At 45.5% G+C, this 12069-nt stretch overlaps 1 protein-coding gene across 2 annotated transcripts in view; it reads right to left on the minus strand.

Annotated features, from left to right (window-relative positions):
- Positions 1 to 55: 55 nt before the first annotated feature.
- b4galnt4b (beta-1,4-N-acetyl-galactosaminyl transferase 4b) overlaps positions 56 to 12069 on the minus strand; it is a 52102-nt gene continuing 40088 nt past the window's right edge. For both annotated transcript variants that reach the window (XM_027013797.3, XM_027013796.3), the window contains exons 10-21: positions 8244 to 8310; positions 6684 to 6827; positions 5828 to 5937; positions 5309 to 5409; positions 5099 to 5172; positions 3386 to 4709; positions 2823 to 3172; positions 2398 to 2551; positions 2047 to 2119; positions 1796 to 1949; positions 1349 to 1475; positions 56 to 1097 (exon numbers count right to left, since the gene is read on the minus strand). In XM_027013797.3, coding sequence (XP_026869598.2) covers positions 983 to 1097; positions 1349 to 1475; positions 1796 to 1949; positions 2047 to 2119; positions 2398 to 2551; positions 2823 to 3172; positions 3386 to 4709; positions 5099 to 5172; positions 5309 to 5409; positions 5828 to 5937; positions 6684 to 6827; positions 8244 to 8310 — 2793 coding nt within the window. In that variant the 3' untranslated portion in view covers positions 56 to 982. The remainder of the gene's footprint in view (positions 1098 to 1348; positions 1476 to 1795; positions 1950 to 2046; positions 2120 to 2397; positions 2552 to 2822; positions 3173 to 3385; positions 4710 to 5098; positions 5173 to 5308; positions 5410 to 5827; positions 5938 to 6683; positions 6828 to 8243; positions 8311 to 12069) is intronic.

Below are 12069 nucleotides of genomic sequence, written 5' to 3' on the forward strand. Positions count from 1 at the left end.
TGCAGCGTGCGCGCTCTTAAGGGCATGCGACAAAACGAAACAAGTTGCCTTTCAGTGCGCCTTAACATCACGATAATTATGATTTAATAGGAAATGAGAGGAATTATAGACAATGTTACGTTTCCATAAATGTGAGAAGTCAGTTTACAGTTTACAGTATCAAAATCCGTACTTCGCGCTGAGTGCGAGAGCCCTCTTGTGGGTTGATGCAACATGCCCGGAGGTAACGGAACAAACGTATTCGAGTAACTCCTCCATTTATTCTTGAAAATAAGAAAATGAAAGAAAATGAGATAAACTTACATATTTAAATTCTACAAGCAATTTCACAGAAATTATCCTTTAAATATGGCCTTCGTGACCACTTTTTTTTTCACTCAACTTCCTTATGTAGAAACAATAATTCATTACTTCTAATGATCAATTCAGTTCAGTTCAAACTGATTTAAGAGCACAGCTTAACATTTTGGAAGTACAAACCACATATTTATTTTATGTAAAAGTCATTCACTAATTTTGAGAAAGAAAAGGAGAAAAAGAAAGAGAGGCAGAAAGATAACACACTGTAGTATATCGGACTTCTTCTTTGTCCTCATTTATAAAGCACCATTTAAGATTTCTTTATATCAGCTGTGTACACATCAACCCATTTACCAAAACACTATCATACCTGAGGACTCTATTGCTTAAAAACAGAACAAAAATATCCACAATATTTATAAACTCCAGAACTTGTGCAAGTTCTGCTGTGTGCTGCTATGTTTGGCACTTTTCAAGGCCCCTAAATATTATGGGGACAAAAAAGTACTTGATTTACGTTGACCAGTAGAAATTCAGCTTTAAAATGCCCATCTCCTTCCTGCCACAGTTTATCCACGTTGGGAGACACAGTGTGCAAGACCAACGGGCTGCACTTCGGAACTCTCAGCAAAGCTTCCAGGAAGCTCAGGGACTCGGCTGCAACAGCAGTGCCCCCTACTGGCTAGCCTTGTGTTGGCTTCTTTATGGGACTATTCCACATGCCCCGTTTGGAGTGGTAGAAGTGATAGAAGTTTCGTAGTCTCAGTCTCTCCACCTCCAGACCGTTCTGCAGAACCCTGGAAGTAAAGAGCAGAGGAGGTGAGAGAGGCAGAAGGGGAGATGATTCTGGATGTTTTCTGGTGAGTCTGCTTTGAGTGGCCTGGTATACTGCAGTCCACAATCTAGCATGCAGGTGAACACAGCCACATAAACTTGAACCCATTTTGAATAAAGTCCATATGACATCTTTCTTTACCTAAAATAATGTTTGGTATATGAATGAGAAAAGTATTCTTTGTGTTTGTTTGTTGTTTTGTTTATGCATTACCTGTCCAGGAACTCCCAGTCCTCTCCTCCCCAGCGGTCCTTAAACTCTTCTGTGTTCATCCCGCCAATCTTATCAAAGTCTGATTTATAAATACCAAACAGGCCAAAGCCATTAACCTCCCAGTATCCTGTAATTGGAAAAAAGGAAGACAAGATTATTAACTGCCTGTCCTGCAGCTGTGATGTTGTGCGTGTGTGTGTCCATGTAGAGTGGATGTAATGTGTACAAGTAATTTAGAACAGGGGTTCACAATCCAGCCCTCAGGCACCCATAGATAGATCAGGTTTTTGAAAAAAAAAAATTCTCTTCCAGCTCCCAGCATGCCTTGGCATGTTAATGAATTCCATGATTACATGGCCATGTGCACGAGAAGCTGGAACAGAGCAAAAACCTGCTGAGGAGAACTGAGGTGTGGATTAGGCCATGGTCTAGAGAGCACATGTAGACCGTTGGGCTGCAGAGGTGAGCTCCCGCAGTCCAGCCTCATGACGATGGGTGCGAAGGCAAGCTTGCCCGCCACACAGTGCTTCCTTATACTCTCCAGGATGCTCAAGGGGAAGTGAATGTGCAGATCACACAGGAACACGATACTGTGGCTGTCCTGAGGAGTGCAGGCAGAGCCGCTTAAATCAGAACCGTTCAAATGCCATAAAGCAGCTGATCATATGAAGGAACATCCCACTTTTCTATGCACTTGCCTCTATGGCATCCACCCCCATCTGTAATCCAGAGGATCTCTCAAAGTTTCCTTCTCGTCTCAGGTACTCATACCTGCACACACACAGATGCATAGCTACCAGGATATCGGACCAAAACAGGAGTCTCCACACTACTGAAATCACAACTCATCTGAAAGTAGAGCTTGACATAAGGAATGTCCTTAATACCATATGAGGCCAGGTCTTGCTTGCAGGTGCTAACCTCGGTGCATGACAAATTGGTTCTCAGCATGGAATGAGTCCCATGCGAGCTTGCTCGAGGCAGGGCCTGAGCAGGCCCACAAGCACCTGCAGGCTGCCGAAAGTAGGCCAGAGTGCTCAACCACTCACCTGGGCACCATGCTCTCCCTTAGGGCCTGTTCCACATCCATGTCGTCACTCTCGAAGTCCACGATGATCACACTGAAGTTCTCATCCCTGGTCTCCCGGTGCAGGACCTCCATGTCGGCTATGAACTGCTGAACCCAGCGGGCCTGGTTCTTCACTGCCACAGACACAGAGCACAGCCCCCTCGAATCACAAATGGCATCAGGAAGTCTTGTGGGATGATGTAAATCCTAATTAGGGCTGAGTGTGAACCTTAGTCCTCGCATATCAATGGGATGACATTTCTTTCCTTTATTCAGGGCACTGTAAAACTGGGAGTGATGTTTCACTATAATATAAAATATATATGTTTGCCATATATCAGATATCTTTGCTCCTGAACTACACAGGAAGGTAACTCATCAGGAGGAGGGTTGGCGATACAGTACCTGGAACTACAAAGTGCACCATGACATCAGGTCTCCACTGTAGCATGGCGGGTTGGCAGAGCAAGGGCTTAGCCCAGGGGCTCCTGAAGGGTGTGGGGGCCCGAGGCTGGGTGCTGGAGATGCCGCGGGTCAGGGCTCTGGATGGCACAGGGGGTGCGAAAGCAGTGGCGCCCTCCCTGCTCCCCATGCTGTTGTCCAGCCGGCTGTGGTGCAGGAGGAGGTAGACGTACTCGGACAGGCGCACGACTCGCTTCCCCTCCTCCATCAGCTCCAGCTCCACCAGATACCGGCTCCCCCGTGCTGAGTCTCTGCGCTTCTCTACATTCACAATACGGAGGAGTGTGTAGATTCTGATGGAGTGAGAGAGGGCAAGACACAAAGACAGATAGAGAAAGATTGTGAGAGTGTAAAACTGATGTATCAGTGAATACCACCACGCACCTTCCCTTACATTTTTTTTTATTGATGTGACATACTCTCCATATAATATTGCAGCACAGAGCTATGAAGATTTTTTTTATTGCTTGTCCTCTTCACTTTGGGATTCAAACAAGCAAACTCACCCTCCATTGTGCTCATTTAGTTTGTCTATGTACTGTGAGAGCACGTCCACCGCCTCATTCTCTGGCAGCTGCAGGTTCCCGGACACATTGCACCTCAGGTCGTTCCAGTCTGACCGGAGCAGCTCAAAATCCACGGGGTTGACAGTGAAGGTCCGCTGCCAGTCAATGGCCTCCTCGGCCCAGCCTGGCTGTGGCTCCGTCTCCTCGTAGCTGTACTCTGAGGCTCCGCCCTCCTCTGGTTCAGCGGCCCTCATTTGCAATGACTCATCTTCAGCCGCTCCTGAGGCCTTCGTGGTGCCTGTTGCCACAGGTAGGTTGTTCTCGGACACGTTTGCACCCAGTGGGTCTGTCTCATCTTGGCTTTGTGGTGACGGGCTGATAGGATCTGATATGGAGGCAGAGTGACTTATTTTGAATGAGTGTGAAGGAGAGACCTTTGGTTCCTGTCTGGTGGTTAGCAGTGGATAGCTGCGCTTTAGCGAGATTTGCTGAGTTGGTAGTTCATGAGTTGCCAGGGGGTAACTAGCCCAAAAGAGAGGGGTCATGCTGTGTCTTTTCACTGACTTACTTCTTGAACTGAGGTCCACAAGTTTCTTGCCTCTTCCAGTTTGATACAGGAAAACCCCAGGGAATACCTCCACAGGGGGCCTTGGCATCTCCCTTGGCTTACTTTTTGGTGGGTGGTGTCTAGTGATGTACATTTTATTCATCTTAATCTCTTTCTCTTGATTGATCTCCAAGACATGGGATGCAGGATGTACCACATTGCCTAGAATGTGATTAGCTAAAGCATGGAGAGGGGACTGGTGTGAAATTTTTGGAGTTTTACCCATTCTTAGAGGAATAACATTATTACCATGATGCACAGGGCTGAGGGCAGTCCACATTAAAGAACGGCCATGGGAGTGAATCATTTGTGGGTCATCTTCCTCTTCCTTACTCTTTCTGTTCTTATTCACAGCCCCATGCTGTGTTCCAGTGGCATTGCTGAACCTCAGTGGTTTCACTTTTCTCTTTTTTATCTCCTCTTTCTCCTGTGCTTTTGCCTGAGTGCTCATATTGGATCCATCCTCTCTCCCTCTGTATTCTTGCTTAGGCTTCCTCCCAGGTCGTTTCCGTCTGAGTTGTATAGAGGGACCTTCCTGGCTCGGGGCGTGGCCTTTCGAGTCCCATCTTAAGCGGTTGATCCTGGTGGAGGCTGTGCTAAACCAGGACCTTGAAAGCTGGTGCGTCAGGCTGGAATTTCTTGTCTTTCTAATTGGGTGACTGTTGGAGTTGACTGAGTCTTCCTCTGGGTCTGCGCCCTCCTCCTCCTCCAGGAAGTCTAAAAAGAGAGAAGAAAAGCCAGACGCTCTGCCTCAGTGCAGTCTGCACATGCAGCTGCTTAATTACACAGTTTAGACCTGTTCATTGTACAGTACATTAAAGGTCCAAGAGAATGCTGCACTAATGGGACATATCAGCAGAAAAACACCATTGTTATGGTTTGGCTCTCCACCAAAGCTTTCATTAACACAAATGCAAAGGGGATGAGCTAAAAGCACCCATCCCCCACCCACGCAAACACACAAACACATATGTTTTTGGCAGTAATCAACAACCCTGCCTTTGATGTCCCCATTACCCACAATTCCATGTATAAATTAATACATATCAAAAAGACTACAACAAAATTCTTTCCTGTAACTGTGTTTGCTATGCTTCACAACACACCATCAGGGTTTGGAAAGAATACAGGCCCATCGTCCTTCTCCTCATCCATCTTCATATATTTATAGAAGCCAAACCTGTTACGATGTACCACATGCACACAGACCACAAGGTGAGGGGATGTTTTACAGTAAGATTACACACTCACATTACTCACAAATTTAACATTCCTGGTAGGAAGGTTTTCACAATGTATTTGCTGGATAGCCTTACTTTTCTAGGTACACAGGGGATTCCCGATAGAAACACTTATTTTCTCCCTCCATATGAGTTAGTCTTGTGAAATCATTGGGATAGACATAGGGCAAATACACCTAAAAGGAACAAAGAAGGCAGACCAAAGTCAGCATTATATTTTTGGGAAAAAAATACAATAATAACATACAAATATTCCAGAAATAATTTCTAGAAATCATCTTTAAATAATTGTGTTTTGCACAAGGAGCGTAAACAAAAGCTTGGTTTGTCAGGTAATGACCAGTAATAGACAATAGAGGGCGATATTTACTCATTTCATCCATGACCAACTGAAACTCAATGACTGACTTTGCTGATCACAATGTAATCTGATCTCTTGTGCTAATCAATATGTAGGCAATTAATTGAATTTCTCAGATTTCGTGTACATCAGCATAAAAATCTAAAACCAGTCCAGGAAATACAGGAAAAAACACTGTAGCCTGTGTTTCAGTAGGTCAGGACAAGTGTCAGCTCAGACCCAGGGCTACTCACAAACTGAAGTCCCTGGTAGCGGGCGATAGGGAAGTCCTTCACTATGTAGGTAGGGGAATAGAGACAGGATGGCAGGACCTTCTCCACCCTGGACCGATCTATCATGGGGACTAAGGGAAGAGAACGTACTTTTAAAATAATACCTAAGACGAGAGCCATGCCATCCCCTTGAATAGTATCTCATAAAAATGTCCATTTTACATTTTTATGTTGCACCAAACTCCTGATAATATTAATTCAAGAAGACATTAAAGAGGAGGATATTTATAAAACAATTGAATTAAGAACAAAATCCCTTTTCCTCTGCAGGCTTTGTATTTTAAGCCATGGCCTTATCTGACACTGCACTGGTCCTAATCTTTCAATACGTCCCTGGAATGAGTAAGCCTGCCAGAGCATTGCGGAGCACACACTCCACTGGCCGAGCCTGCATTAGTATGTATGCGGTTGGAGGCTGCCCCAGCGGACAGGCCGTGCCGGCCACAAATTAGAGCCGATCTGCATCAATCCAACCTACAGACAGCTTAAGGTCATTATGCAGACATTGTGCCGGGGATATTGTAACTCTGTGTCGGAGTGGACCCCAGTGAACATGCAATGACACGTCCATTGAGAGAACGGAAGAAAAGAAGGTGAACAAATGAAACTGGGTAGAGTGGAGGAGGGGTTGCAGCCTGGCAGCAACTGTGTTAGCGATAACGTGGAAGCAGGACTGAGAATAACAGAGCATAAATAAAAAAACAAAACAAAACATAGAATCTGTATAGAAAAAAAACAGTCATACTTTTCCACAGTATGGTAATCCTGTTTTATGGGAAGCGTGCACATACAAAAAAGGAGAGAGAGGAATACACACTCTTGTAGAAAGTGTCCCGTGCGTCTGGTTTAAGCATATCTGCAGCTGGCGTCTCTGGGCCGGGGGTCTCCTGGACAGTGCTTGTGTGGCTGGCCAAGGTCTGGGGAACGTGGGCCACGCTGCTCATCTTCAGGCCGGACTCATCTGTGGGAGAGGTGTAAAGAGGCAGGTGGAAGGCAAGGTGAGAGCGGTGGAGACAGCTTCAGCCCAAAGAGTGGCAGCCAGCCAGAACAGCGTCGACAGCTCTGCTCTGTCAAAGACGCGTGCAGTAACTGTCAACGGAATCTGGTAATTTCTGTGAACTGCAAAGAGGGTACGCAGCGTGATGGTTTACAAATTAAACCTGATTTTCATCACTGCACTTTAACGCTCTTTCTAGGACATCAAGAAGGCTCTTGTTGGAGCCTCTCTGGGAAAACTCTGTGTCCAGGTCTCACTGCTACGGTGTATTTGGCCTGAAGTTTATTGAGATGGACCTGAGATCTTCTACTTCCCCTCCTTAACATGCTTGCTGGGAGTTTAACTTATTGGTAACGAAACATGCACTGATTATGTGTGGGTGTGGGTGTGTATATAAGTCAGAGTGTGTTGCTGTGTGTGTGTGTGTGGGGGGGGTGCATGTGAAGTGTCACTATTCATTAAGGTCCCCCCCCCCAATGTTATGAGAGCTCTCACATGTGTCTGCTCGAATGACCACTGATGAAAACACATTTTAATTAGTCATATTGATTGGCTGCAAATACAGGTGCACACACACACACACACACACACACACACACACACACATACACATGTGTGTGTGTTCTGTGCAGACCTCTCTGAAGGAACAGTCTGGATGATTAATGATGGGGAGAGCATACTACACCTTACGCACCATTCTCTGTGAGTGGGGGCGGCCTGGCTGTGTTAGCTAATGCACACCCCTCTTTCCCACAGCTTGTTAACTTCAGCAAGGATTCAGAGAGAAAGAGAGAGAGAGAGAGAGAGAGAGAGAGAGAGAGAGAGAGAGAGAGAGAAACTCACTCTCATCTAAAATCATTTTATAAACAAGCCAAAGCTGGATCGTAGGCACATGCTTTTTTGGCTGCTGGGTAAAGGCACGCATGAGTGTATGTCCCTTGCTTACTGGTGGAAGGTGATGGAAGGCGATGCATGTATGTGTGTGTGTGTGTGTGTGTGTGTGTGTGTGTATGTGTGTGGGGGGGAGGGGTGTGAACATGTGTAAGCACAGATAAGGGAACAAAGTGCAGGAGCACTCACAGTGCTCATAACACACAGTCTGACGCACGCACTCAGCACAGTTCTCGAGAACACAGCCTGTCTGTCAACTCGCACCACTCACTGTATTGAGTGAAAACGCTTTTCCAAACCACACTGTCAATGTGGACCTGCAACATTGATCCACCCCCCCCCCCCACCCCCCTGCCCTTGTCTCGGGCTGCCCTGGTCCTCCCCCAGATATTTTTCACATGCTGGGAGGTTCGTTGCTGCTGAAGAGACTCGGAGTGCTCTTGCTACCACTCACAGCTGGACAAGAAAGATGCAGGGAGCGACAATTACCTGTGTACAAAGAAATATAGGCTGAGTCGATGACATCGTACTTCAGACCAGGCAAAAATGGCCTCCACTGAAAGAGAGGGGTAGAGAGAGAGAACAAGAGAAGAGAAGAAGAGAAGACACAAATGTCAGGAGTCTTTTATTGCCTTTAGCTCAGTGTAGTCTTCAGTGATAGCTCTGGCACTTAAAATAGCTGTTAGACCGACAGGCAGCAATTCTTCTAAAGAGCCCATGCAATTACTACATCACTTCTTCTTAGCCTCCCTGGGATCGCATGAGACAGGTCATTTATGAGAACAAAAAACTCTAATTACACTGCCCAAAACCACAGACCTTAGACTCATGCACACAAGGTTTCTCACTCTCTCTCACATGCATGTCTTTTCTGAAGTCTGGTCCATTTCACTTACTGTTACAGCTGCTGCGTTTGGTGTATTCTGGAAGTGATACAGTGATAGTATTGAAAAGTGAAGGAGACAAAGAAGAGGGCTATTGAGGGGGCGGAGACATTGTCATGGCTGGTGTGTAGCGCAGACAACACTACATAATATAGAAAGCAGAACACCAATTCAGCATATCGATTGGGTATGTGTATGGAGACAGATATACACACACACACACACACACGCACACACAATACAGAGTAAGTCTCAGTGCATTTAGTATTGCCTTTTTTGCTGTGCACAGTTTATGTTTCTCAAGGTCTGGCTTGCTTTTCGGGAATCAATAGAGTGCAACTAAAGTAGAGTGTCAGGATATGAGAAACCCATGGACCCTAACATGGTCTTTCCCATACGCAACAGGAAAACAAACACACACAAACACAAAGAAATAGCCAAAATACACATGTGCACACCCACCCACCCACACACACACACGCAAACACAAATAGCGAACATACACAAGTGTGCATGCACCTGTACATATGCACTCATACACACACACACACACACACACACCCACACACACACACACACAAACACAAACACAAATAGCGAACATACACAAGTGTGCATGCACCTGTACATATGCACTCATACACACACACACACACACACACACACACACACACACACACACACACACACACACACTGCATAATACTCAAAACTTGAGATGGCCATCCAGTGTTGGACGGGGGAAGATAGGTTTCCCTTTCTAATCTTTGGTTCCTATCAACTTTCCTCCTTTCTTATAGAGATTTTCCTTGCCTCTGTTGCCATTGGCTTGCTCATTACTGGCTTGGACCTGGATTCTCCGTAAAGCTGCTTTGTGATAACGCTGGATGAAAAAGCGCTAGACACACATATGAATTTGAATCAAAATTTGACAGCCAGACAGAGCGTTAACAGCAGCTTAAAGCCTGCTGTTCTCGATACGCTGCATGTTCACTGTGCATGCCACCGATCACATACATCATCTAACCTGCTACAGGCTGAAGAACAAATTGAACACAAAGTGTTAGGGGGAAGGGCTTAAACTGCAAACAGGTCTTACCAGTGGTGCAAATAATATACTGGCCCACTAAATTATCTTTAACAGTGTTTATCATGTCATGCTGGCCTTAACCATAACACTGTGGGTGTTCAACATTGTAGGTGTTCAGCACTGGCGGTTTGTCTCTAATCCACCGTAGTGTGCGTGTCTGGGGTTTGGTGAGGATTCATTTCAGGTTCTCCATTTTGTGAACATGTTCCACATGGAACAGTTCAAGCATGGAGCCTTTCTGTGGGCATTCCGCTCGGCAAGCGAAGCTCTTTATGCCAGCTGCTTCAAACGCAAGCAGGGCCAAACGGGAAGACCGGCTTTGACATGCACACCATCAAGCCTACGGATATGCCCGTTCTTCCACGCCACACCATGTCGGCTTGTGCGCTTCTAACGTGTTGCACCCATTGCATCAGCGACTCTTTCCTCCCGAAACTCCGCCTCTTCAGAAGCAAAGCACAGATCCTGTCCCGCGCTACTGCTGAACAACTGCACTGTCCTTAACGGTTGCCATGGGGTACATCACGCCGGAAAGATTCGGCTGGCTTTAAGTTTGTTCCCCCGCAGTTCAGAAGGAAGCATGGTGACAGTTTTTACATAGCGCCCAAGAGCGCAACTCTCCAGGAGGCTAAAGGGGTGTTACTTCTGAGACTTAAATAGGACCCTGAGAAGGCATCTCACATTACAAGCACACAGGGCTGTAGCTGTATCTGTAGCTGCAGGGCCAAATGCAAATGGTCTGTAAAAATCAAGTACATTCATGAGTGTATATTTGTTGGTTATTTCAATGTTATTGTATAGTTACGTGAAAATATACCAGCTTTTACATACTAATAAAGTTTTGGCTTACTGATTTTAGTATGACACACATGCTAGTCTATACAACATACTGTATATGAAACATTTCATTCCTCACAGACATTTTGCATACAGGACTGAGAAAAGGCATGTTAGCACAGAAAATGGAAAAAGATTCAAGAATGAATTCAGTGGCTCCACTGCACTTGTAATTAAGGAGTCTGTTAAATCAGTGATATCTCATGGTCACCATGGCTAATTAGGGCTCTCTCTTTTGGTGAGAGAGAAAGAGAGAGAGAGAGAGAGAGAGAGAGAGAGAGAGAGAGAGAGAGAGAGAGAGAGAGAGAGAGAGAGCTGAGCCCATGACAGTTTCACCACTCCTGAAGGAGAGCTCAAAATGCTTCCTTTGACTCAGGAACTCCATGAATTTATTCATGCTGCCCCTCTCATTTCTTTGAACCTCCTCCTCGTCTCCTTTTAGTGCAGATAAAATGCAGAGTGAAGCCGCACTGCCTCTCAGCTCTGCTAACAGGAACTTTGTGGACGGGGCCGTTTAGCCTGTTTGCCAAAGCCATTCTAAAGTTAGGTCAGCGGCAGCTCTTTGGACTCTGTATGAGGGTCACTGCCAGCCTTATGAAGTCTGTTAGGAGTAAACAAGGCTGGTGTGGGTGAGCTCCAGGGAAGGCACCCAGTGACACATTCGCGCAGAACAGAACAGGCACACAGCGAAATCTTTTGCTTTTCTTCTTCTTCTTCAAAAAAGCCTGGCCATCTTTCTGTAGAACGTGATCAGTGCTGCAGCTACTGCACTTACCAAGCTCTTCAACATGAAGTCCACGGCTAGAACTAAACCACCCCACCCTGGCTGGCCGTTATCAGGCTGTCATGTTCATACTGTGTTTGAGCCACATTTTGAGTGAGGTGCCCTCGAGCATAGTTTCTAACATATGATCAATAATTCATCAAAGAGAAATTTTCATAAAGTGGTTAAGTGATACGGGTGATGATTTGAGGATACAAATTATCTCAATTTTTTCCCAAAGGGTTCGCAGGGAACGAACAGCAGGATAAATTCTGTTTTCCCGAACAGATACAGATATCCATGTGTCCATTCTTCTGTGTCTCAAGGTTAGGTCCTCTTTCTTTAGGCAAATTTTAACATACAATAAAACTAGTCGAATAAGTTGTATGAAGTCAGAAGGAAACATTAATATAAAGCACAATCTCATAAAATAAACCCCAATCTCATTTCATTAATCTTTCCTCCTTTCTGGGATAAGGAAATTCATTCAGCTTCAAGATGCCTGCCATTTGAGCTTCATGCTTTTTTCCTGTCACTGCCTTTCTGATTCATTCACGCATGGCTGGTCTGAAATCGAGGATTCGTTTCCTATTCATCTCTCTCTCTCTCTCTCTCTCTCTCTCTCTCTCTCTCATCTTTTTCCATCTATCTGTTTGTTTCCTTTACACTTCTTCACTATCAGAGTGCTTGGCTCAGGCTCCGCACGTCTTCTTCACCAATAAAAGCATGGAGGCACAATGG

Source organism: Electrophorus electricus, chromosome 23, assembly GCF_041902795.1.
Source record: "Electrophorus electricus isolate QZ-2024a chromosome 23, ASM4190279v1, whole genome shotgun sequence".
NCBI lineage: Eukaryota > Metazoa > Chordata > Actinopteri > Gymnotiformes > Gymnotidae > Electrophorus > Electrophorus electricus.